The sequence below is a fragment of the Gnatocerus cornutus genome, chromosome 9 (assembly GCF_029298725.1).
Source record: "Gnatocerus cornutus isolate USDA-ARS CGAHR chromosome 9, icGnaCorn1.1, whole genome shotgun sequence".
Lineage (NCBI taxonomy): Eukaryota > Metazoa > Arthropoda > Insecta > Coleoptera > Tenebrionidae > Gnatocerus > Gnatocerus cornutus.
The window spans coordinates 7181748-7208548 of NC_142241.1; the positions used below are offsets into that span (position 1 = coordinate 7181748).

Consider the following 26801-nt stretch of genomic DNA (forward strand, 5'->3'; position numbering starts at 1 on the left):
CACGGAGAAATTTAGCTGATGTAGGCAACCAATTATACATGCACCGGATATTGCTTATCAATGCAATTGCTAATCTTATCAGTTTGTTATCAAACAAGAAAGGTAATGGTTTGCATAAGAAACATCCTGAAAAAATGTAAACAATCCGTGGAAATAGTAGTATTTATATTACGACCTTGACGCGAAGTTGGCTCTAAATTAATGCACCTCATAATTCATTAAAGAGCTAAAACATCCGGAAAACACCCACGAAAATTTCTGCTTACCATCATTGATTTTTATAGACACTAATTTAACTTTTTACGACTTCATTTATTATTCTTTAAGACTGCAAAAACTCAAAACTCCCAGAACCAATATTTCTTTACGATATTTGTTTTTGCTAACTTTTCATTCAAAAATATACAAAGTTACAAATAGCCTGTATAAATATGTTTGGCGGAACGTTTTTGACCACATCTATAAAAACCGACAAACGGTTGCAATCAATAAAATGTTATTCGAAGGTAATCGTTTGCACATCAAGGTCGGTAAGTGCAATTGTGTTTGATGAGCCTCGATTTCCCAAATACGTCATCCAGTCATCCGTTTATGAGTAATCGCAAAACAAGTGAACACTTCACCTACGCGCTTTCATTTGTTAGTAATCAATTCCAAAGAATTGTTTGTTTAATGATTCGCAAATTTTAGAAGTCCAAACAAACCAAATCGTTTAAGGTCTCGTTTATGACAAAATTACGCACCTTCAATGATTTATCCTTGTTCGAATTGGAAATAAGACGAGTATGCCTGGTGGCATTTGGGTTTATTTTCAATAAATGCTCTGATATAACACAGTGAACAGTAATAAATTTATTATAATTAAACATGCAACTATTAGCAACAGGGCACATGGATAAAAACCTAACAAAGTCACGTACTGCATCAGCTATCCGACTTACAAAACTTTACAACAAATAAATAAAAAATAAACCTACAAAACTTTATACAAAAATATCTATTCTGGATATAGGCCATCACAATTTCAATTCCCAGATAACAACATGAGCGTCGTTTCTATTGGATTCTCTAATAGCGAAAGAACTTTTCGATTTGTCAGCCGGACAACAGGGTTGTCTAAAATTCACATAGCCCCGCCCACCCATTAGTGTGATCACTGTCCGTCGTGCATTATCCATAACTCCGCCTTTTAACGTTTTAGTCCCCGCCCCCGTTGGTTTTTCTTTTTCTTCGTTCACACCATTTAACTGTCTACTTGCGGTAGAGTTGTTCCGCGACACGCTCCGCCCTACACTGTGACGTATAGCCATGCTCTCCTCACTCCCTGAAGAAGTACACAAGCTGGAAGAGCGAGAATCCACGGACCAATTTGATAAATCCAACGATCTAGGGCGACTAACTTTCATTTTCAGTCGTCTATCTAACGTGCTAACTTTGTTTGGAAGAGCCAATTCGGGGTCGCTACGACGTAGCGACTCGTAGATCGGATCAGTGAGGATGTTCTCGTCACCTTCGTAGTCTTTTATGTACATTAGTTCGCCGTAGAGTCCATAGACATCGCACGTGTCGCCGGAAACTTGAGACGAATTACTCGAAGTCGAGAAAATGGATCCTCCATTACCGAAACCTCTTGGTAAAGTCTTGGACAGTCTCGAGATGTCGCAGTCTTTTGATCTTCGGCGACGGACCATCACAGGGCTGCTGGTGAAGTAGCGCAACTTCGACGACATGGAAGTTTCAGACAGTTGTTTTTCCATTTTGGGGCGGTCCTCAGGCGGAGTCTCAATAAAACTACCGTCTAGACTCTCCTGAGTGGGCGGGGACTCTTTCTGGTACTTCGTGGAGGTGGTTCCACTCTTTGGTTGTAGAGCTAGAAGGAACGAAATTGGTCCGAAATGGGCGTGGTACGAGATGTTAACCCGTCCACTGATAATAGGCACGCCTTCCAGTCGTGGAAGAGGGATGGTCAGAGTAATGCCGACGTTAGTACCAACCCATAGCAATCCCTTGCAAGCTAAGAGAGCGGTAACATTGACTTGAGAACGGTTGTTGTTCATACAGTCCCGGCCACTTGAGGAAGGCGTCGTCACCCTCATAACATTCGACGCAATGTTGATATCCTGGAGGTGTTTAAAGGTTTCTGTGTGGTACAAACAGATGGTACTAGAGTGCTTCAAGGAGATCCACAACCCGATGCCGCTGTGCGCCATCAAGTTAACGTTCCCCACGTGTTCGTGTTGGATGCTGAAGTTCTTTTGAATCTCTCCAGTGACGCCGCTCACCACCCAAACTTTTTTCCCACACGCTGCGTACAAACATGTGTTTATTGGTAATAAACTCGAGACAGGTTCACTGCCGAGATTCAATACTAGGGGTTCTTGTAGCAGCCAACTACCATCAACTATGCTGCGTTTATATACATTTAAGGTTCCGTTAGCTAAGGCGACGAATACGCTATCACAGTGACATTTAATTTGGGTTATGACGTCCGAGACGGCGACGGTGGCGAGCTCCTCCTGCTTCTCGGGCTCGTCAGCGGCGTAGAGCAACAACCGGTGGCTGTCAGTCCCCATCCAAACCGAATCGGAGGCGAGACTTGGGCACGGAGGCGGCGCCCCCTTTACAAATTCCATTGCAGTGACCTGTGTTTCCACTAAACTAAACGAGGTAATGTCTTTTAAGACACTCGCTTGTTGGTGGTGTTGTGCCAAGACCGCGATGTGACTACTGGCGCCGTCTGTCGTGCAAATCCAGAGATAGTTTTGTGTCCGGTGGCGGCGACGGGTAGTCTTTACAGAGTTCACAGTGTAGTAGCAACCACAGCGCACCTAGAACAGAGCAATGAGCGTGGAGGCGGCGGCTAGAGGGCGGACTTACCTCGGTTTGATGCTGTGATCTGTACACACACTGTGACTTCACGAAAAGCGGCATCTTCGTCGACGGCCGTTGCTCTTGTTCCGGAACTTCCCAAGCTGGAGAGTTGTTAGGGTCCAACGCTAACTGCGCGAGTCTCAACTCCGTAATCCACTCTTTCTTAATAGAAGGATTGTCAGTTTTAAACGTGAAAATCTCTTCTTTTCCTTTGGTTCTGACCACGAGTTGGAGACAGCACGAATCCACCCAAGCCATCTCTTCGTCCTTCTGTTGGATAGAAGTCTGGATCTGTTGGAGGATCTTGCGCGTGTTCTCTAAGGTGATGTCTTTGTAGTTACCCCTGAGAGAGCCCACCAAGTCCGAAATCCGGCTCATAATTTCATAGTCGTGCATCAAACTACTCATTTCCGTACATAAACTGTTCGCGTCCTGTGGTTGTCCTTCGAAAGACCCATTCGACTTGACGCTTCCTCCTTTGGTTAAACCAGCCGTCAACACTCTACTCAACGTCGGTGATGCACTCGTGTCTTGGATCTCCACGTCCGCGACAGGGAAAGTCCACTTCAAATTCAGTCTTTCACTAGCCCCAAAGTCATCGGAGGCCTTCGGCGCTACAGACACACACACGATCAAGTCGTTCAAAAGCAGAAGTCGCCGATTCTTCGCTTTTGTGATCATGCCGCTTTGGTTGTACTCCTATAATGTTATCGTGTACAACAACCATAAACTACAGCAATTAGGACTTACGAGTTGCATAACGTTATCTTCCCGCAACAAGTATCTGTTGCAGTCCGACAAAGGCCTCGCCGAGAATTTACCGCTGATGTGGCGCAACATCTCTTTGAACGCCTGGTACTGCTCAGACTCTCTTTTTCGCTCGTTCAGCATCTCGGCTAAAGATTCCAGTTGGGTCAGCGCTAACTGTAGAGACATTCGATCGTGATGACCTTGCGGTGTGTGCTTCAACAAATCCTGCGAAACGTTTAGACCACATCTTTACCAATTTAACACTCACCTGCAAGAAGAGGATGAATTGCGGAAACCGCTGCACCGGTTTCACCATGAGTCCGAAAAATGACAACCGATCGTGTGAACTGATCTGTTTCACCTACAAATAAAATTAGAGTCTTTTCTTCGCGATTTTGGCGCTTACTTTTAAGAAGTCGGCCAAGGCGGACTTTCTCTTGGCTTCCATCTTCGCCAAGTCCATCGCTACGGAGAAGTTATTGATAAAACCGCTGTAAATGTCGAGTACTATGGCTTTGGAAAAAGAGGCTACGAAGACGTCGCCGATTCTTTCGTCTCTGTCCCAATTACGTACACTTTCAGCCAGAGCGATGCGGAACAGAGTATGGCACTGTAAGATCTCCGGGAGTCTATGGAAAAGAATGGAGATCTTCGAGCTGCTCAGAATCGCTGGGCTGCTCTCCTCCAGAGGCTTTTTGTAGTCCTGGAAAGAAGCGCGTTTTTAAATTTCGCGGACAGAAACTTTGAACTAAACATTAACTAGAGCAAATAAAATTGTAATGAAAATATAAATAAGATTCCCAAGTCGACGTGAGTCTAAACATTTGAAACCGCGTTATTTACGTTGTCTCGTTTGGAAATGGAATTTATTAACAATAAATAATAACGACTTGAGCCGAGCTCGTACATAGTTACTTTTATTTGGTGCTTAATTTATGTTTACGATGCTGCTGTTGCTGGACGCAGCTAACTTGATAGGTTTATTTTTTGTAGCCGGACAAAAATTAAATTTGAAATGTGAAAAAGTCATAAAGGTGCAGCGAATTTGTGATTGCATTGCAAAAACTTGTTCCTAAAAAGGGCAAGTTTACAACACTATGAAAAAGTTATTATAAATGGTGGAAACACTGGACAATCAGTGTTACCAATCAATCACTAGATCAAAAAAACTCACATTGACTAGCCTCTGCAGTGTCGCGACGTAGGAATTCTCACTATGTACAATCGCCGCCACTATCATCCTCCTCTTTACTTGTTGCGGCGTCAAGTTTGGCGGCGCCGGTGGCAGCGTGGGCGGCACTTGCCGCCTTTGTTGCGCCGCACAATTGAACACATTTTCTTCTTCCACCTCTGGTAGAAGCGGCATTTTATGACCCGGAGGTGTTTTGGTCCCGTCCACATTCTCTATATCGTACTGGTGCGCACTTCCTCTTCGTATAGAGAACCACCTGGACAACTTGCCTTGGTTGGCTTGGTTTTGGGCTGCAGGGTCTCCTGGGAGGGTACCATCGAGGGATAGCCTGTGGTTAGACCCGATGCCCCCACTAGCCCGAAACTTATCACATAAAGTTTTTGCTTTGTTCAACGTGTTACGGAATTGGGTGTTATTGAGCCTGTGGGAAATAAAACTTTGATGATGTTGGTACAATTTTTGGGCTAACCTGGAGTTGGAAGTGGCACTTCTGTCACTTTCGCCATCAGAAGAGAGCTCCTGGTCCGAGCCGGAGCACCAGCTGTCTTCGGAGCTTCTCTGGGAGATGGTGTGTTGGAGGGTGCGAGGGGGTACGCGGTGCTCGCAAGGGGTTTCCTCCCATGTGCCCGAACGAAGACGAGGTTCGTCTGGAATGAACGTGGGAAATGGGTCATGACGGAAACGGACAATTTACATGGTTCTAACAACAGGCTAAGCCAGCTCCGATTTTGGAACCCTAGCTGCCTACGACTGCCAATCAAGGTCTCCTTCGGCTACTTGATATTCCGCAAACGATTGCACAACGGAGTTGGCCATGAGACCTATAATAATAGCAGTGGCGTCCCAACGGGGGACAAAGCGAACAATTTGCGTCTCTCCAACGTTTTAATCAGGAAACAGTCAGCAATTATTGTTAACCGCGCAACAAACGGGTTCAATTAATTTTTTCACTTCTTAGTGGCGGTCTCTCTACACATTCATAATTAGTCTTAGTGTATATTTGTTCACTCTAACAACTTCAAATTGCTTTAATTACGTCAGCTTGTAAACTGGTACGGCCTTGGACGTTAATCTCAATTTCCGAAGGGTACTCACCGAAGAAGCTCACGCATCAATTAAAACTTAGATAATTAATTGAAGCTGAGAGCTCAACTGAAAGGGAACACACTGAAAAGGACGTTCAAGAGTGTCGTAGCGAAAATAACATCTCCTAATTGGAAACGAGCCGAGGTCGGCAAATAACTCAAAAAGGAAACAAAGAGTTAAGAAAAAAAAGTAGCTAAAGTGACTTACGGGCACCGGGTCCAGACTTTCTAGCTAAGAAGGTGTGCATAAGTCCTGTAATTTTTTCACAAACTCGAAAACTCGCATTTTCCGACGAGAGCAACCACTCTCCACAAAATTCACTCAGCGACTGGAAGCGCGTTGGAGTTGGAGAGTTGACCAGTTTCACCCGCGCAATTCAGAGTCTCGGCGCCGATCTTACCTACATATTTTGCAAGGTAACAATCTCATTAAAGAAAAAATCGCGCAATTAATTACACTTTCGCCTTATTCTAACAAAGCAAAGCCACTTGTCGGGTTAACCAGACAAAAAGATAAACAAACAACAGATGTTCAGCATCTACCGATAAACTCTTCATATCAAAATTAAAACTCCGCCGAATAATTAAGTTAATTGTTAAGTAGGCGTGGCTGTGACTGACAGCTCAGTTGCTTTTTTATTGGCCATTTCCGGAGCTCATCCGCAACAAATATGTTGGTATTTACATTTGTATAATAGTTTGTTTACTTGCTTTATTGACTAGCGGTGGAGGCTGTAGCCATTGAACCTCAAATATTATGTTGCGCACTGATTAAATTTTATCAGTTGGTACATACTGTCACATCGCAAAATAGAATTCGGATATCGATGCCGAGTCAATAAATAACAATGCAAATTCTCTATTATTACTGACCCGATTGTGGGATATCGTGAGTGAACTTTCTTGAGAAATGTTCAGTCTTTGTGTTGTGGATTCGGGAGAGAAGTTTTAACAGTGCGGTAATCATTTTAAAAGTAACTAACTGATGTTTTTTGACAAAAAGCTTGAAGTAAATTTATTCTAAACGTTCTAAATTTGTATAGTTGAAATGTTCTACTTCATGGTTTATTTTTTCTTGAAAGTTAATTTGCTAACTCCATAAAAACCCACTTTACTTCACACTTTATCTAGCCGCCGCGTGTTCCCGATTTGATGCAGCCTTAATTAACTCATCCAGTAGTTTTCCCACTGGAGTGGCCGTCACTCTTATGATAAATAACTCGTGAAACGATTAAATCGATCATCAAACATACATGAAGCTTACAAGCTACCAAAGTGTGGGAAATTCTAATTACCAGAGGCTAAAATCCAGATGGAAGCGACCCTAAGCTTCCGTAGGATAGGCCGGATACTGCAGTTCCGCTCGGTTTGGATTAGTCCAAACTTCCCTTAATCCGAGTCTGTTAACATTTTCGTTTTTTTCTTTCATTCTAGTAAATAAAATTACTCGTTCTATTATCGATTCAATGGTTTAGTGGGGGTCATGGAAGTTAATTTCGAAGGGATTGGAAGCGGATGTGGGTAATTGCTAGCATTGTGGACGCCCTTATCGAAAAAGGTCACTGCTGATTTATAACGACAACAAAAAAATATTATTCTGAAGAGTAGACGTGATAAGACACAGTTCAAGGTCGGATCTGTCAAACTTGACCATTCCGGGAACTCGAAACGTGGTCACCGACCTTGTTTTTGTAATCCAGTGTTACGCAATGTCATTGTTTAGCCCCCCCCATCCCAAGGTTGACCCCCTTCTCCATGTCCCAATACCCCATAAAGATTACCATCGCGGTTGGCACCCCTGTCGAGCACCTGCTTCTTTTGTTTCTCCAGCTGCGCTCCATGAAAAGACAAAACAAACCCCCTCTTCCAGAACCCGTATCTTTAATTTTATTGCCAACATTAAAACTAATCAAGGAACGCGAGAAAAATTCTTTCGGTTTATTGAACTCGATTTTCGTTACACCTTGATTGTCCGAAAAAGTGAGTCATGCGTGGTCAACGATCAAAAATTAGTAGGGGACTTTGTTTAATCAGACGGATGTTGGTAGCACTGTAAACCGATCTAAAACAAAGCAACAAATGTTATCGTGTAACTTGATCTACAAGGGTACGTTCACAAATGATCGAAAACATAATAGGAGCGATATTTATAGTGTGAACTTGGTTCGTTTACCTTTCTTATCGCTCTTTCCTTTGGCGTAAAGATGGCGGTGCAACTTTTTTGTTTCGTTAGGGATAATCGCAATTTTCGAGATGTTTCCTTCGCGATTTACGAGTGGACGACTTGGGGGGAATTCCGTTCTAAATGCGCTAATGTTCACGCTAAAAATAATACGACTTTGTACAGATGTTCCAACACTCTCTTGTAATACGTTGTGTAAGTTCATGCCGCTTTTACGCATGAAAAAAGAGGGCTTTGTCTCTTTTATGGGACGACAAATACGACAATGAAGAGAACGGATTTCGGATGTGTGAAACGGGATTTGAGTCGATCTGACATATGCCATTTCCGAAACGATGGAATTGGAGATCGACGAAGTTTAGACCCTTTGATAGAAAGGATAATTACACATCCAAATCTCGGGATAGATCGTAAAATATGACAAGCTCTTGCAATGACAGCGGATTGTTGGCAGAACTGGGAAAATGAGAAGATCGCAATCGTCAACTGATATTTGGAACTGAAGCGGCTCGTTCATTCGTCAAATTATAATTAAACAGGCCGGATTAATGTAAAGCACATGGCAAATTTTAATTACTGCCAACTGACGGATTTCATCAACAAAATTCCCCATGGTTTCAATAAAAGTCAAAATCGACAAAAATTAATTTGTTTAGTATTTTTACACGTAGATTTTGACTCTGACATTTCAAAATTTTATCTTCCACTTCAACATTTTTTATACCAACCTCTTAAGTTTCTAGTGGTACAAGTGCGAATCTTGAAATATTTTAGGTACAAACCTTCTTGACATTGTGCTAAAACTACAAGCAGAGTAAAGCTTATTTGTTTTTGGCTTCTGTTTCGTTGGCAACAATGCCAAAAACGACAGATCAAGCTTAAAATAATAACCAAAATTTAACAATTTTGTTTTTCTGATTCTTAAGCTTATTTTTACCACCATAGAACCCACAACCTGTTAAATTTCCAGTCTTCAATGCACTCAATCAAACACTGTATATTATTAGAGAGTGTGAAATGTAAACATTACTAAATGTGATGGAACATCAAGCAATGGGACCAATTTTGAGTAAATCATTGCTTCAGATTTACAGAATATGTCAATGATGATCAATATCAGTTGGCCTTTAAATACCACATAAAAATAGAGCGCTAAATTAAAAATTCTAACATGGCGAGTAAAAAAAATATGGCGGCTGTATAAAATCTCGCTTTCATGTTCCTCCACTTAATTTATCATGTAGAACAGCCTCCTGGAATGTCTTATCTTGTAATGGGAACACCATTTCACACGATAATGCTGACGCCATGAATGAGGGAATTTTTAATACGCCATGAAATTTATTATTCTCCACAGAAAACGGAATTATTCCAGTTCACATTTTTTTCCTGACAAACACTCAGGGATAATATTTAGGCACGTACTGTCACGGACGGAGATTATGCAAATTCCTGTTCGTAATGTGGCGCCGTAATGGCTATTGCTTGCAACCAAAGACACGGAATGAATGAATTTTGACGTCATAGTGGATTTTACGAAATGCTAGGTCATTACACCGACTATATCAACCGCAAAATTATCCATAAATATGGATTATACACAGTGGAAATGGCGACACGTCACTTGCATTCTTAATTTTCATAGCCAACTATAAATAATTTTAAGTGGTCAAAACTTCCACGGCCAACTCAAAAATTTTCATCAACTTTGGAATTTTCTTTCTTCGATGATCACGTTTTAGCCACTTAATGTCAATTAACTTGTTCCCTCAATTACCTTCGTGATTTAATTAAATTGCTCATTCCCGAATAGATTAAATCAATTAAAAGCTCCACATTTTCCGGGAAAATCGCGATCGGGTGCTTTTCAAGCACCAGAAAGCGCAGATAATTGACGAGTCAGCAGCGGATTCATTAAATTTAATTGGGAGTCGTGTTCACAACAAACAAAACTTTGGAAAAAATCCTTCCGTCTGAAATCGAAGCTGTTGTTGCCCATTAATTACTCAACCATTCAAGTACATTTATTTATAGTACGATAAATTGTTGACCCAAATAGCCTAAAGCTGCGGCGGCACCTAACTGAAGCCAACCCTGACTTTTTGAAAAAAATTGAATTTTGAAGGAATTTGGACAAGCATCGTGTTATTTCCATTGTTTACCCCGGCAAGTTTTTTGTTCAACAGGTGGTTTGCACCCTTGCTCGCCGCTTCGGGGTTTCACTCTTCCCCACAAAGCCGAAATTAGAATTCCACGCGTCGCTCTTAAATTATCTCAATTATAAATAGCTCCGGGAGCGTAGCCCCCTTGCAACCCCCCGATGGCAAAACCCTCAAACTCGCAGTTGTGCCAACTCACATTTAATCAGAACCACTCCATTGGTGACATCCTCCATTTTTCACAACACGCACATCACTATAGTCGAAGGGTTAACAATTGAAGCACGAAGAAACATGGCCGCTATAGCGAGTGAACAACGCCAACTGGATGACTGGATAGAATCACGGTACGAGAGTGCGTCAGTAGGTGAGCACACGAATCTGAGCGAGCTGCGGACGAACAGACAATGCGATGGTTTTTTGTTTTTTTGGGAGCCGGAAAGATGGGCCGTAAAGGCACGTTTACACGTGCTTTTTCATCGGTGAGAGGAAGAATGGGCGAGTGGAAGGTCTTGTTACCTTCGTGGGTGTTGGAGCAGGTGATGCAATGTTTGTAATGCGCACTTCCCACGCAGTTACTCAATGTAATGACGGTGCTTGCAAACAAATATGCGAAACGAGGGCTACAAAAAAAATGGAGAAATTTGCGTTTTCACCTTAAAGAAGCAAATTTTCGTTTTTGGCTTCGAGTCAAAACGTAAATTTAGAAAACCATGAGATAGGAAAACAGAAGGATTGTGAAAATAGTCACCAAGGTCTACTACCATGGAGGCAGTGGCACACCAAGGTTGAGTTGGTGTTTTTTTTTTAAGTTGGCACCTGGAAATCCAAACTGCTAAAAGCTGAGGTTTTCGACAATTTGGTGGTGTCTACATCAAATTGTAGAACTCACTCAAAGAGAATAATGACTGCAACCTCCATAAATCTCACAATTAGGATCCCTTAAAATAGATCTAGAATGCTTGTTAGTCCACTTAGAATAACTGTAAGTTATGAATATTGGTACTAATGTCTCTAAAAGCCAGAGACTTCTACGATGGTCTTGAAACGCGAAAATATTGACGGACGCATCCACCATCTTGTTTCCACATGTGTATGTTTTGGTTCTGTCGGCAATTTATTATTCAACGTCACCAAAAAAAGAAGTTGCCTTCCAAGAAACTTCAAAGATATTGATAGAATTGGCCCAAAGCCAGCTCTGATCGTTCATGCTCTTGAGATTGTACTGTAGCGTACTTAATGACTGCAATCTCTAAAAGAATACTAATTAAAGCACGTCGCTTTTCGCTGACAGCAACATTTTTCATGATTCAAACACTAATTAGTACATACTTAATTTGACGAGGAAATGAAAAATCAGTAAAACCATTCTCAGTGTGGTTAATTTAATTGATATAACCCATTCCTCGCTCATATTTTATTACACCAGACGCTTCAGTTCCTATTTTTTTGATTGACGGTTCTTTATTATCCGATATGACGGAAACCAGCACCGTACAAATTGATAAATTATAAATAAGCTTTTTGGAAGCAGGAGCGTGGAAATTCTTTGATTAATAATGAAAATCTTGGGGTTTGGCAAATCTACTAAAGTTTTAATTAAACGGAGGCTTATAGAAGCACGGAAAACTCCCTAACCAGACATCAAAACATCGCATAGTCAGGTAAAAGAACGACCCATGGGTACATTTTTATGTGGACGTGCCCACTTGATGAGGGTGAGATAAATTAGAAGTATGGGCGCCTAGGAGGCGGAAAACGGCAGATGTGGCAGCTGGCGAACGCCGAACAGCGACTGATCCTAGCGAAAGCCAAACAAAATTCATTTCAAAATCGAGTGGAATTAAAGTGATTAGCAGGCGACGACAAGATCATTTGTTACGATAGCGCCTACCTTGATGTGCGCTCATAAACATTCAATCTAGGTTGAGTTACAAGAAATAAGTTCGATAAATTTTTATTTGCTCATTGATTTTTACAAATGTAGGTTATAACACCAGTCTGTACCTCGAGTTACGTCAGAGGCGATTTTTTTAAATGCGAATACATGTTTGAATTATTGAATTGTTCCAATGAATATTTATTGCAAATTTTGGTTTAATTCGGGGGGATTAAAAACATGTCAAGGGCTTTACAGATGCGTATTTACAAATCGCTACAGTAATGAAAATGTATCATTTTTATTAAAAAAAACAGTGTCGCCAATCCAAGAAAAATACACCTGGCAAAGTTATGTCGTGTTTAATAAATCAGACAAGTAAATTTGGCAAGTTTTGTTGTTTTTTTTATGAGATCTAGGTTTATATGTCAGGCGTGCAGTTTTTGATAGATGGACACATTCTTGGCATTTTTGACATTTAAAAGATTCATTAAGGTCAGCGAATTTTAAATTTCTTCACTTAGAAAATTACATTTTCTTCACTTAGAAAATTACATTTTCTTAAAACATGTATTTTTTATACGTTTCAAAGTTTTGGAATAGCCCAATAAAACCGAAAGTGAAAATTAAATTCATTCAAATTAAAAGCGCACAAAATTTTGAAAATTTTTAAACAAAAACAGAATTCCATTTCAAACTATAAAACTCCCCAAAAGCATTCACCTGTCTCCGCGCGTTTCCCACGCCCCCCAGAAATCGTAAGGTGTGCTCCTATGAATCATGTATGACTCGTCTTAACACGTGTGCTTCAAAAATAAAGAATGAACCGTCCAAACCGCAACCTGTGTCGAAACGAATAAATTTGATAAGGATCAGAACGATAAGTGCGCGCGGAATGTTGAAATACGCAACCAACAGCGCTCAGGTGTTTTACGGGTTGCCTACATCGACCGTATTTCGTGCAACCAGTCTGTATTTTCCACCTCGTGTGAATATATTACACTGTCAAGTCATGCAACAGGAAAGTAATAAAATGTGAAATGTAGGTGCGGAAATGATGTGCGAAAAATTATGACCAAACAAACTGAATTAATCAATGGAAAATTAGTTTCAAGGCCGCGGATGTTTAAACCAGTTCGGACTTGCTTTGTTGAGCACAAATCTGGCGAAATGAGTGGCGTGGAGACGTAAAATGGAAAAAACGCTGCACATGTTGGATGATTAAACCAGTGAACCGGAAAAAGAAAACAAAATCGACAAATCTGTTTTGTTTACTGTGTATATTTAAAATTATTTGCGCTTCCGATTGTTTGCGTGGGAAAATTAATTGTTTGTTTTGAAAGAGCGCAATGTTGTCTCCTATATAATCATATCATCAAAGTAAATAAAAGTGTAAGCAGATCAAAGTACGGGGTGTGATTTTTTTTCCGAAGCTTAAATAATTCAATTTTTCACCGGACGCATTATCTGTGAAAATCAATTAATTTTAATTCGCAAATCACCTCTTTTTGTTCCGCAACTGTTATTTAACAATGATCCGTGAACCCGAAAAGTAGAAACTTCACTTGCCTCGAGCAAGCAACCCAACGTTTCGTTCCTATTAAATTATTCATCAAAGATTTTGTCCGAACAATAAAAAATGGGCGGCGAAGCAGCCGATTTGGAAGCTGATTTACATAAACAAACACATTGTTTCAGCCGAGTTACAAGTCTTTTATCACTCTGATAAATCTCTACACACTACTGCACAAAATTTATGAAATTTCCGAGACGCTAGAGCTATTAAGCCGCGCCCTAAAGTGGAAGAGATTCTATAATATTTTAAAACGTGCGAGCGATGAAATCAGACGAGAGTGATTCGAAAAATGTCAGTTTATCTCTGTGGAAAACCGTGAGGATCGAGCTTTCGCTGGACTACTGCAACAGCGGTCTTCAGAGACGGTTCTAAATAGCATGCAAACCATGTAGTACGAACCAAAAAAATGTCTAGGAATTAAATCGTCTCGCCACCCTACATCATCACACATGTAAAAATTCCAACAATGCCGCCGCCTATTTCCTCCAAATCCGAGGAGTTCTCAAACAGCTATAAGATATTTTTGTCACAACTCCACCGTTTGGAACCGCTGACTGCAAACTTAGTCGAGTCGTTTTGCCATTCCCGACCCCTAAACAATTAACTCAGGGTCGTTCTAACTTTCCAAAGAAAGCAAATCTCGACTTCCAAACCACCTATGGTGGACCTCTCCTCTTTCCTGTCTTGTTAACACGCTTCTCCTCATCTCAAACCACCAATTTTCTGCACGATCATTATTCCTCGAACAGCGCCATCTATCCGTTCGTAATTAGTCGCACCTCCTTTGTTTGGCCTCTCGCGCGACAAAAGCGCCATCGACCTAAAGAATGATTTACGACTAATAATCAATTTTTATTCGATTATGTGGTGCAATTATGTAAATTTGGGAGTTTTTTTTCAGCACGACTCGATGATTGATGGAAATAAAACGTTGAAGGATGTGTGAAACGGACGAAGATGCATCTGAAGATGCCACCCAAGAGTCATTAACGCGAGTCGAAACGTCGTAAACTTGAATGGATGTTACTAATTTGTAAAGAGTTGGAATTAATGGATCTAATGGCCAATAAAATAATGCCGTGTGGGTGTTGCCAGCGAGATCTATAAATTTGAAAGTTTGACATGCAGGCACGTTTGGTTTTTTTTCTGGAAAAGACTTTTTACTGGAGGGAAACGAATGAGATCAAGAATTTATCCAACCGCGCTCGATAATGTAAAGAATGACAGATTGGGGGTGGCAGGGTTGCCCTCAATTGACATGGCGAGCTTCCAAGCGATATATCTTCCTTGCAACCTGTAAATGAAACGGTCCTACATATTTTACAGGATTTTAATCCCATTACACTTGTAGCCGTTATTCTCATTTTTCACTGGTAATTAAAATTGTTAAGTGAGATTTGGAGATTTGGCATGGGGTCATCGAGTAACTGCTCTTAATCATGCGATTTCGTATTTATTCCATATCGAGGCTCCTCACGAGTTATTGCTTCACGGAATCTTTGGCTAATGGGAAGTTTCATAACGAGCGAGAATGTTTCAAGTAAAAACGGTTATTTCCCAAGTTATCGATGTGTAAATTGTTTATTGGCTTGAAAATATTGCCATAAAGAAAACAATATCCAACTTCGCCATCTTACAAATTCAAAGTCTTTCCTCAATCTTCAGATAAACGCAATTAATTGGATTAATTTCTTTTTGTTTTTCCTTCATTTAGACATTGACATTAAGCTCTCGAAATTGATCCTCATTAAACTCCAATGAAGTCCCGAACTTTTGGCACTCGTGCCAACCGCTGAAAGTCCCTAAATACTTAATCCCAAAATCGCCCCTTGATAATGTCAAGTTTACAACAAATCCACATTACCACGCAGCCCCGACTAAAGCGATAATATGCAAATAAGGAATTATGTAAACCCTAAAATCGATCTATCCGCCAACGCCCTGACCTATCACACAGGCCCTAAGCCTGCCAACTAGTCAATTAAAAATGAACAAGGTTGACGTTAGTCACGTAATAGTTTTTTGTCTCTCGACCTGTTAACCTCGCATAAATTCGCATTCGTATCATTTGAATGTTTGAAGTTTTCATCACAACAGGCGATTTCTCCAGTATAAATTGTTTATGACATTCCAGCGACTATATTATTCGAGTTCTTGGTAGTGCGGGAGCTGTGGTGGCACGGGGTCAAAAAACACGACGACATGATGCCATCGCGGCGATTTTAAATTGATTTATAACGAAATTAATAAAGCATTATTAAAATTTATTGGACGCGAAACACGTTGGTGGCCGTATTATTCCTGAAAAGAGTGACAGTCGATTTATTGCCGGATTCCAAATGGAAGAGCGAGTGCAGCGAGCTCAGCTACTAAAGCAGATTCCGTGCCATTGTCACTAACTTCCCTAGACAATTTTAACCAGCTTAAACATCATTTCCGCTCTCCATTTAATTAATTTGTTCCACAAATTTTTCGCTAATGACTCAAATCGTTTAAAATAAAACTAAGTTATGGATTTGCGCATAAACTGTTTATTGTTTAGAAAAACGCACTTCATTAGCACTCTTTACGAGCTTTAAAACCTTCCTTTCATAAACCCGCCGATGTTGGGATTACTGTCCACTAGATTACACCATCCGGCAGCAGAAATCACCAGAAAACCTATTAACACGAAATGACGCAACTCTTACCTTTCTGTTTGTTTAGACTGATGTTGCTTGGAAACCCTGTTAGCTTCTTCCACGCTTTTTTCCCCCAGAACCCTTTAGCTGGTCCGTCTGTTGGGGTAGAAGTCCTTATTCCCCCAGAAGCCGCCGATTTCGGTCTTTCCAGTCTACGTAAACTTCCCGCTGCACTACGATAACTAGCACCACTAGAACTACCACTGAAACCACTATCAAGATCAACTAAAGGCACTGGTGACAACAGTTCGTCTGTTGGACCGATCGTCAATAAATCGGCTAATTGGTCATCTCTTTCGCCACGATCGGGTTCTTCACTGCTTTCACGTGACGAAGAAGGCATTAACATTGCCTCTATTGATAAGTTTAACTCGCCTAGGACCCTGCGATGCCCGGTTTGGACCCTACGGAGCTCCTCTTCGACGAGGCTTTGGTTGATGGACATGATGCTCTGTTGAGGGCGAAGACGAGCGCGCGCCACCTCACTGATCTCTTCGTAGATGTTCTCTTCGGTGCCGTAGCGAGTTAGATACGTGTGACGAGTCCTAGAGAAAAATTTAATTATAGGAATTGATTATTGATTGGGGTTGGTTGTCACCTGTACGAGCCTTCGCGATAGGCCCCCGGGTACCGACTGGGGACGTTGGTGTGCCTGGTCGGCGGTCCCGGCACGTAGTAAGCGTAGGAGTAGTCATTAGGCATATCCCAAGCATTTTGAGTGGAAGGTCCCGGAGCACTCAGTAAGTGCTCTTCGGACATGGCAGAAGTGGAAGGCGGAGGGTAATTAGGTGGGGGAGGAAATTGCAAGTGTGCTCGACGTCCATGAGGGGAGGTTTGTGGAGGGCACGCGCGCCCGAAGAGTCCTGAAGACTTTTCGGTGTGTGCAGGTGGGTGGGGATTCAGCTGTTCCATCGTGCATTGTTGACGGGTGGTGCGCGAGCTGCGCCACATCTACCTGAAAAAGAACAAGAATGTCAGTCACATATGGTCGTGTTTACAACACTTTAAATTAACATCAATTGACCCATGGGGTAATTAACTGAGAAGTGGAGAACGGCGGGCGTTTCATTTAAAGTAAAAATAAAAACAGTTAATAATGAATAATGGCGGCGATCAATATGGCGCCGATCGATTTGTGGTTTAGTAGCAAATAAAATGTAATTTGTTACTTACTTAATATTATGAGATGCACGTGTTTGGCATCTGTCAGAGACGAGAGTAAGCAGACTAGAAAATAAACACGAGGCGGTAGCGAAATGTGAAGCTGGAGACAGCTACAAATCTTGGACATTGAAAAGTAGCAGACGTCAGACACATTCTATAAATAGGAGTCGAATTCTTATACTTTTGAAATATTGACTTTTCTAGAGTTGTCCACCGTGATTATATAACGGTTGGGCAGCCTGAATTTAAAAATGACACGTAACAGATCGCGTCGTTAATCAGGGATGCCAATCTAAACCGTTTCCATGGCTTCCACGACTCCGTGGTATTGCCAACCTCTAAGAAGCACTCTTTTCAAAGAAATTCAAATATACTGCAAGTCATATATCCTTGACCACACAAACAAACATTTTAACGCTTGACCATTTGTCCCACAACCGCGAACTGATATATTTTGGCCGTCCGCCAGTGCTGCCTCTTCAAAAATTCCACATTCTGGATAAAACCCGATAAAATCCAAACGTTTGTCAAAGTCTGATTCTCCCATATCCAATTGTAAAAGGATTATCCCGTGTTTCCCAAATCAATAACCGACAATCACACCTTGATGCATAATTGATCAGAAGCAAATCGAAGTCCTCATTAAGAATAAACGACAATACCGTCGGACCAGCGACCTCGCATCAAAAACGACCAATCAAGGCCAAAACAAATTGATTATGACCGAAATAGAAAAACAGTCCATGAATCAACACCACAGCCAACAATCTGTCATAAGTCTCTAAATCCTGCAGAAATACCTGACAGGGAATTTTATTTTTAGATACTAAACCATGGTATAGTACGACACTGCAAGTCTAATGAAGCGGACGCGTTCTCTTAATAACCGAAGCGAGATAACCATCAAAATATTTAAAACTCGTTGTACACATTTAAATTTGAGATTCGGAATCAACAGACTCGTTATTCATCTCGTTCACTGAACTTGGCGTTTCGCTTGTTGATGGCAGCGATATGTTGCTGCTGCGTTAATTGGATGTCTTTTTTCCAGAAGAGATACGAGAGGGATTGAAGAGTGTTGCCGGCTTGCGGAAGCGTCGAAATTACCGGTGATAAAACAGGAACATATTTTCGCGAATATTGGCAGCAGTAACTACATGCCAAAATTTTGGCAGTGCGCACCAGATGCAGGTGGAAGACTCCTAGAAAATTGTCTTTTAAATCTGTCACCGATCTGCTTCAGGGAAATCTCCACTTTTGCATCAAACCAGCCGCCTTTCTAAAAGCGTAAATCCCCAGCTGCCCCTGTCAATCTCGTGGGTGTTAATTCTAACCGCAACACAAAAAATCTCGTTATTAATTTCATTGTATGTTCACGTTTCTATTTGCGTTTAATGGCAATAATTAATTAAGGAGAGTCCCGTGCGTGCATTCTAAGACCTTTAACGGATTCTTTCTGCCGTTTAGAAGCTGCGAGATAATTAATGGGCGATATCATGCAGTAGTTGATGGGATTTTTTTCATGATCGTGACTCTAAAAAACCGTAAGAGGAAACTCGAAAAAGTCCCGAAATCCCAAATTTTGCGCCGGTTCTGCATTTGTTTAACACGCTCTTTGTTTTGTGTCGTAAAATTCAATTAACGGAATTAACGGAGCGAAACAACAAGTTTTTTAAATTCGTTTCCACACGAATCGAAATTCCTGAGGTAAAGTAAAAAAAATTCACATCCATTTAGATAAAGTTATTTGCAAGAGGTCCCACCCTCAAGGTGGGGTCCAAAGTAAACAAGATAAATTTTAAGCGAAAAAATGAAGAAGTTTTAGGTGAGGAGTCATCGTTTCATGCTTTTAAAGAAAAGTTGCTTTGTTTCAGGGTTAATGACAAGCTGCACATTGAAAAGCCGTCGCCGCCCCCTTGCCCCACTGCGATGCTTATCCCGCATTTATACACACAATGGACCCAGGGATACATTATTAACAACCCCTATTGTGGAAGCGACTCGCTTTAAAGGTAATGTAGACAAGTTTGGGATTTTCCTAATTCCACCACCATATAGGGTGATTCTTAAATGAAAGGGGAAATATTGAAGCTTCTGGCTTTCAACGGTAATTCGGTCGGGGGAGGGTACAAAAACAAATTATAACCCTAATAAGGTTAACCAGCTAAAAATAAACTCGTATATGCAATAAGCGAGGCGGCCACCCCCGGAAAATGCATTATTTAGTACACTTATCGATTGCGCTTTCTTCCACTTCGGATGCATTTTTCCGTACAAGCGCGCTGTTATTTAGATAAAATCGGAACTGTGGCGACTTACGAGTCATGGTCAATGGGAAGATGGTATTCTATAGCACTGACATCCACTCAACACTATGGTATTCGTGATACTGTCAAGTCCATGCGGACGGCTTATCTTTGCGCTTGCGTTCGAAACAGTCATCCACATGTTGTTGCAGCTGTCTTCGCCAAAATAAAGCAACAGGGTTTCAAAGAGATCGCGGTGCGTGACGTTGCGGAGAGGCGTCAAAGCGAAGGTGGCGGCGTTTGGTAAAGAAGGGCTAATGAGGCGGGAGATGGGAGTTTCCGTGAGGAAACGACGGGAAACGGGGAAGCAGTCAGAGACGAAAAATGCGGATCCAATTCCTTGTCAGTGCAAGACATTTCATCATCTGCACTAAATATTACCTCATAGTCATAGTAGTGTTATCAAAGTTCTAACAATCGGAAGTAAAAATAATAAATCCTTGAACCAAAAACACGGCGATAACGTGACCTATAGAACCGATTTAATATTAATTAACTTCGCAGTTAATTAACAATCTTAAGAAATTTGATGCCCAAACTGCTTCGTGACTCAGAACACTGAAACCATCTGTAGATCTCAGAGACCTTTTACTTTGGTATTCGAGCCCGCAACTTTTACTTTTCCGTGTGCTAATGTCACATACTATATCAGCCATCGCCCGAGTGACCTTCCGTCAAGGGCCTTCCTCGCGATTTGAACGCAAAGTATGCTTTACTGGGAGAAATCATGGCCTTTGGTGACCCGTACGATGTTCAAGCGAGGTTAAGCGAGGTCAAATCTTCACGACTAGAAGACTGCTCGCCTCGTTATCACCCGAAGAAGATTACTCACGCGAAGGTACAACAAATCGAAACATGCAAAAAACTCAAAAAAAGGCACAAAGTGTAATAGAAGGCACGCCACTGTGTGAGTTTATCTCTGACCTGAACCTTGTCGAGCACTTGTTGATAGCAGCCTTGACCCTAATCAGAGATTTTCGTACAAATTTAGAATTTTGAAGTGCATTATCATTGTGTTTAACTGTTATTACGACCGTGATCATGGAGTTAGACTATGAGAGTACCCACAAAAAAGATGTTTTTGAGTTCAAAATCAAGGAATATCTACTTTTGGGTGGTGGACCGAGTAATTGTTCTGGTAGAGTACTCAAAGCTTTGAGCATGCAGAATTTAGGTCCAACAATGGCAGCAATGCATAAGGTAAGTCTCCAAAATTCTATTTATTCAATAAACTCACTGAACTGAAACCAGTTGACGGACGAAGTCAAATCCATGCTCCAATACGTCTTTCAAACAAAAAATACATTCACTCTCGTCAACCAAACCTCAGGTAATGGAGGAAATGAAGCAGTCTTAACAAACTTGTTAGATCCAGGTGATAAGGTGGTTATAGCTATTGGAGGAACTTGGGGGGAGAAGATGGTCGACATGGCACAGAGATACAGTAAGTAGCATTGTTGGATCTTTTGATCGTCAATTGGAACTGTAGACTTGGATATTCTGGCTTTGAGAAAGCCCCCTGGTGAAGTTTTCACCTTAGAAGAGCTCGAGAAAGCAGTACAGAACCATAAGGCTAGATTGTTGTTTGTGACCCATGGAGAGTCCACCGGAGGAATCCTCCAACCTCTTGAAGGGGTAGGTCCTATGTGCCACAAGTACAACTGTTTGCTCGCTGTCGATGCTGTCGTTTCCATTGCCGTAGACCCGCTATATGTGGATCGTTGGGAAATCGACGCTGTCAGTGCTGCCAGCCAGAAAGCTATAGGAGCTCCTGCAGGTCTAGCAATGCTCACTTTTAGTCCCCTGGCAGAGTAAGAATTCAATCCTCCCCAAATAACTCCTTACTAAATTATCTCTAGAAAACGAATGAGGGAGAACAAGTCACGTCCTCCATACTACCTTGATCTTCTTAGCCAAGGCATATACTGGGCGTGCTTTAAAGAAGGTCCTCAAAGATCATACCACTACACTTTTTGCTCCAATCAGTTGGCAGGCCTAAGAGAAGCTTTGGCCCAAATATGCGAAGAAGGTTTAATTGAATGTTGGGAAAGACACAAGAGAAATGCGAGATTGTTTTGGAAGCGATTGGATGATTTAGGCTTTGAGTGTCTCGTAAAGAAGGTTGAAAATAGATTCCATGGGGTCACTTGTGTTAACATGCCCCCAGGAATCGATCAGATGGAATTCCTGCAGTACCTGGAGGAGAAGTAAGTAAGAATTTGAGGCGACAACTGTGCTTCATTGGTGATTCTAGGTTCGATATTTACATTACACCAGGACATGGGCCTTCACTGAATAAAGCTATGAGAGTTGGGCTCCTGGGACAAAATAGTTGCCCTGAAGTACTGGACTTCCTAGTAGACGCCCTACGTCAGAGCTTACATCATTTTAAAAAATGAGAGAATGTAAATGTACGGGATATTCACCACTGAGTTTGAAGTTTTACTTCCTAATATTTCATTCCTTTCCTATGACAGTACAACCTCGATAATCCGTGTTATCCGTGCAACATGGATAATCGAGTTGTTAAATAAACATTCGTTTTAAGGCAACATAATTATTTGGAACGTGTTTTTAATTTAAAATATATAAAAACTTTAACAAAATTTACCAACATCTTAATAATAACAATGTTTAATGTTGAAAGAAATTGAAACAATCAACTCTTAACAGACATATTACACAAAAGTAAATATTTTGCCGTAAAAAAAATCTGGTAGGTACTCTTATTTAAGTTTTTCTTTTTTAGTCCCAAATTTTTCTGTTTCTGTTTCCAGTTTCCGTAACTGGGAAGATTTTCATTTCAAAATTTATTTCAAGCATTTTTGTTAATGTTTGCGAAAGCTATACTATTCAAAGACAAAAATTTTAACTCATAATTTTGTTTTGGCTCTCTGCACTGACTTAAATGTTATTAAACTACACCTGGTACTCGTGAAATTCCAAATTTTTTCTAACATTGGAAGCAAAAATTCGAAGTAGTTGGTCTTTTTGTGTGTTTTTTGTAATGCACGGATAATCCGCACCCGGATAATCGGGGTTATACTGTATGACTTTTATTTTCACTGTAGCGTGAAAGTATGGGGCTCCAAGTTGTTCCCTGCATGCCACATCTTCCAATCGCTCTCTAATCGCAAAATCCGCATCGGAAAACGCCATTAATCTCTCACCTGCCTCATAAACCCTCATAAATGTCACGTAAATTTGTACTTTCGTGGCAAGAAAATGCAGCATTCGTGATTAATCCCCTTTAAATACGAAGCTTTACGTAATAAAGCCATTTTTTCGCGATAAGAATTGGGTCGGGTTTCAAAATAAATACAATGAATTAAAAGGGTTTTAGTAGCACGACTTACAATATGGTCGTGGGTGGTGCGACCAAATGGAAACGTACGTGCCGTAAATTATCTTCTGTTTATAATTGTGTGGAAAGAATAGAGTTTATTTTATTATCGGTGTCGTTCAATTACACGCTTGGTTGCTACTTTTATCACACGAAAAACGATATTGTTCTCTTTTTTTTTGGTCGCCACGGATGTCCCCGTCGAAATTAAGAAGAGATTGGTATCTCGTCATTCCGCTACGTGCGCATGATAATAAGTTTAAATTTCGAAATAATTACGATCGGTTTGTGTCGTCGCACTATTAACGACCGAATACAATGAAGTCTTCTAGACGGTATTGTTAAATAAAGCGAGGTCCATAACGGCGAAATTATCTGTCCATCATCAACAAGGATCATTAGAGGGCTCTTGATGATAGGACTGAGCGGCCACAAACACAATAGACGTATGTTGAACTGTTATTGTCGAAGAAAGCACACGTGCGGCTTTCGGCCGAAATATCACCTTTCAAACTCCAAATTTAATGAAGAGTAAATTAATTGAAAAAATTGAATTTTCGAATTCGGGATATGTAGACCGGATCCTCAGCAACACAAGCTCGAGAAAAACGAGACGCTAATTTAATCCCAGATGTAGTCAAATCAGCAGTTTATCTAATTCAAGTTAATCACCCCGTTTGATATAATCTACCTAATGTGATTATACATATTTTATATTATTAATACGACGCAATATTGTAACGCTTGTCAATTTTCCTTATCCTTCCCTCCACCATCGATTTAACGTCAATAACTCAATATTTTTCCGCCTTTTCCTGTGTTAAATTCGCGCCTCTTATCTCCCTCGCCACCAATTCGCACCAAAACTCCATTTTATTCGTTTACAAAAGCAAACCCAAAGCAAACAATAAATCATGCATTTCCCCGTTTTCTGTATAAACAGTTGTAATGACGTGACACGTCCCTTTACCTGAACAACTCCGTTTAAGACAATTTAGAGCTCTTGTTCTCGTCAAATTTGGGGCAGGAACCAATGGTCAGTCAAAATGGATATTTGGTCACAGTTTTATTGCAAAGACCCTAAATCATGAAGGACCAGGTAGAATCCTAACGACTCTGTTTACTCTACACTTTCTAACAAGAAATTTAGAAGTCTGTGAATTTTGATTTCGTTGGACTTGGCGTACTGTGCGGTATGCCCATAAAACTTTAATACGTGCAAAAACTGCAAAGTGCATTATGTTTCTTGTGGTCTCAAAAACGCCCTGTCTTTTTCTTGTCTTCTTCATCTTTGGTGGTCGATGAAGAGGACCAGTGTCTAGCAATTCAAATTATGCGGATTAAAATCCGATTTCCCACGCCTTCCCCAGATCTCATCAGTGACATCTAATTAAAGTGATGTTAATGACAGTCGTACTTCAACCTCAACTCAGCGGAATCTACGTTTGAAAAAGGCCAAATTTCACGTACGCGTGTTCTGTACCTTTTTTTCACTGAACCTCGTCGACCTTGGAAATGGCGGAGCCGCGTTTTTGCCACTGATTTATTTACAGTGTGCTTATGACAAATTACGTTCGGCATTGTTTGGTGTTTTTGTTGTTGCCAATGTAATTACAATCCGGCTCACTTATCTACTAGATCTTGTCAAGAACGAATCCACATGGAACGGATCTGATAATGAGCAGGTGGGACAACTTGAGAGCCTCAAAAGGTTGAGTGCTACCGCGCGGACAATTTGTCTATTATGGACGCGGACAGGTGATCCTAACGGTTTTTTAAAGACGCCGTCCGAGAAAGAAATGCACCGATCTCGTTATCGTGGAAAGTGAGTTCCGAGCTTGTGTCAACACCGATAGAACGAATGTCAATAAAATTCGGAGATTTTCCGCTTGATGGCAAATATTTACTGCAATTTTGCTCAGAGTTGCCACTTTTCAGAGCGGCGAGTTTAATGTGGCGTGGTATTTCTAGCTGTGACAAGTACTAAGAAAAAAAAAGTGACTAGTACAATAAAGACAACTTTTTATTAGAATCGCCGAGTCTGGAAGTTGTGTCTTTTGCTTATTGTCCGCGACCCAAATTGCCTGTCATGGATATCAACCCTTTCGAGTTTGGAGTAATTGGACGTTGAATCTATTTGCATTGTAAAATCGCGGTAGATTTGAATTCCTCTGCAAGTACATTACAATAATTTGAGCGTGGAAATCCCGTTGAGATTCGTCCGAACTCTGCAAAAATCGTCGGAAGCGCATCTCCTGTCCATCTGTCGTTCGTTAATTAAAACAAATTACCATAAAATAAAATGACTGTTTAACATGTCCCGTTAGAGGTCCATAAATCGAATCTTTTAAAACTTTGGAGCGAGTGTTGCGTGGTCCCTTCTTTCTCCGTAATCAGCTTAATTTAAAACCAAACAAATTAAGTGAATTTAAATTTCAGGTTGTCGGACGACTCTTTATTACACGTTTTAATTTGAAATTATAACTTACACTTTATTTGTTCGCATGTTCGGGTTGGGTGGTCGAGTTTTTGTGTTGGCTGTACTGAAGCTCAGAGGCTTCAAATTATCAATTGAATCCGTAAAAAGGGTGTTTATCAAGGGTGCGTGGCTCTTATCGGAGTAGGGGGCGCTGCCACCAACACCTGCCGCAACCAGTCATAAATCCTCAGATTACATCTCGAGACTTTTATGACTACGTTATAATTGATTTCATTACGTCGCAAGTGTTCCAATCTTCCACTTAAGACCATTGTGGCGCTGTTCAATGAACTTGAGGATAATATTTCACTTAAAGTGAAAAAAACGCGCTCTTAGAATAAGTAGTTTTAAATTGCTCGCGCCGAATCACCTGTTTCCGGTCTTTTCGTCACCTACAACACCCAACATAACCTCAATCAACTACCACCGGTATCGTAGCAACGCGAAAAAATGCCCCCTATCAGTCGTACCAAAAATAGTATACATAACTTACCATATATGAATCCAAAATTTGGCGTTAACACAGCCACTACGTCTTTTCTTCCATTTAAAAACTCGAGTTCTTTGTGTCTTCAGCGTACAACCGAACAAGACTACCACAAACAACTGACTGTCGAAGAACCGAGCGTCTACGATGCCGGCACGAACTCAACAGGTGGCCATATTGTTGTCTGGGAAGGGAGGTTGGTTTTTTTGCTACCAAAGTAATAAAATCAAATCTGTTTTCAAGCGGCGGCTTCTTCTGAAATTAATTGAATTTCGCCGACGAGGTGCTCGCTGCAAGAAACATAAATCTAGCGATTACAGGTTCCGCTCTCTACTTTTGTACAAAAATGATTAAATTCAGATTCGTTACCAACAAAACTAACAAATAATCCCCAACGTTTCACTGTAAATATTTGTGTTGTAAAATATGTGAGTATTACCCTGGTTAGAAAAATAAACAAGGGCTGTTGTTATAGAGCTGTTCCGCTCTGCAGGGATCACATGACCGGAAATATATCCCCGGCATCTATGTTTTCAATTTTCTAGGTCTTGGAACGTTGGATTGAAAAGAGAAAATCCTTAATAAGATCTGCAATTTTCTCTTGATACAAGCTTACATGGTTCAGAAATACAACTGAAAATAGCGGC

General features: G+C 40.9%; 2 protein-coding genes across 5 annotated transcripts; one reads left to right on the forward strand and one right to left on the reverse strand.

The window, feature by feature from the left end:
- Positions 1 to 788: 788 nt before the first annotated feature.
- On the reverse strand, positions 789 to 26249 carry LOC148168368 (rho guanine nucleotide exchange factor 10). Of its 4 annotated transcripts, none has more exons than XM_088046768.1 (10): positions 26161 to 26249; positions 16974 to 17330; positions 16385 to 16920; positions 5283 to 5460; positions 4796 to 5234; positions 4028 to 4324; positions 3890 to 3982; positions 3622 to 3846; positions 2878 to 3570; positions 789 to 2828 (listed from the first exon to the last, which is right to left on the reverse strand). In XM_088046768.1, the coding sequence occupies exons 2-10, from the start codon at positions 17324 to 17326 to the stop codon at positions 1017 to 1019; spliced, it is 4626 nt and encodes a 1541-aa protein (XP_087902894.1). In that variant the 5' UTR covers positions 17327 to 17330; positions 26161 to 26249; the 3' UTR covers positions 789 to 1016. The 4 variants fall into 4 exon arrangements, with proteins under 4 accessions (XP_087902894.1, XP_087902893.1, XP_087902896.1 ...); XM_088046767.1 differs by lacking the exon at positions 26161 to 26249 and adding an exon at positions 19859 to 19958; XM_088046770.1 differs by lacking the exon at positions 26161 to 26249 and adding an exon at positions 17549 to 17566.
- Positions 20839 to 22277, forward strand: LOC148168369 (3-hydroxykynurenine transaminase-like). Its single transcript, XM_088045378.1, has 5 exons — positions 20839 to 21045; positions 21097 to 21289; positions 21335 to 21656; positions 21705 to 22052; positions 22100 to 22277. The coding sequence occupies exons 1-5, from the start codon at positions 20887 to 20889 to the stop codon at positions 22242 to 22244; spliced, it is 1167 nt and encodes a 388-aa protein (XP_087901504.1). The 5' UTR covers positions 20839 to 20886; the 3' UTR covers positions 22245 to 22277.
- Positions 26250 to 26801: the final 552 nt, after the last annotated feature.

What these genes read in the sequence shown, in the direction of transcription:
- LOC148168368 (XM_088046768.1), bottom strand. Translation starts at nt 17,326, where the DNA reads ATGTGGCGCAGCTCGCGCACCACCCGTCAACAATGCACGATGGAACAG. An exon ending in TATCGCGAAGGCTCGTACAG is followed by an intron (nt 16,921 to 16,973) that starts GTGACAACCAAC and finishes ATTTTTCTCTAG; the next exon opens with GACTCGTCACACGTATCTAA. An exon ending in CAGTCTAAACAAACAGAAAG is followed by an intron (nt 5,461 to 16,384) that starts GTAAGAGTTGCG and finishes CGTTCATTCCAG; the next exon opens with ACGAACCTCGTCTTCGTTCG.
- LOC148168369 (XM_088045378.1), top strand. Translation starts at nt 20,887, where the DNA reads ATGGAGTTAGACTATGAGAGTACCCACAAAAAAGATGTTTTTGAGTTC. An exon ending in CGACATGGCACAGAGATACA is followed by an intron (nt 21,290 to 21,334) that starts GTAAGTAGCATT and finishes TTGGAACTGTAG; the next exon opens with ACTTGGATATTCTGGCTTTG. An exon ending in CTGCAGTACCTGGAGGAGAA is followed by an intron (nt 22,053 to 22,099) that starts GTAAGTAAGAAT and finishes TGGTGATTCTAG; the next exon opens with GTTCGATATTTACATTACAC.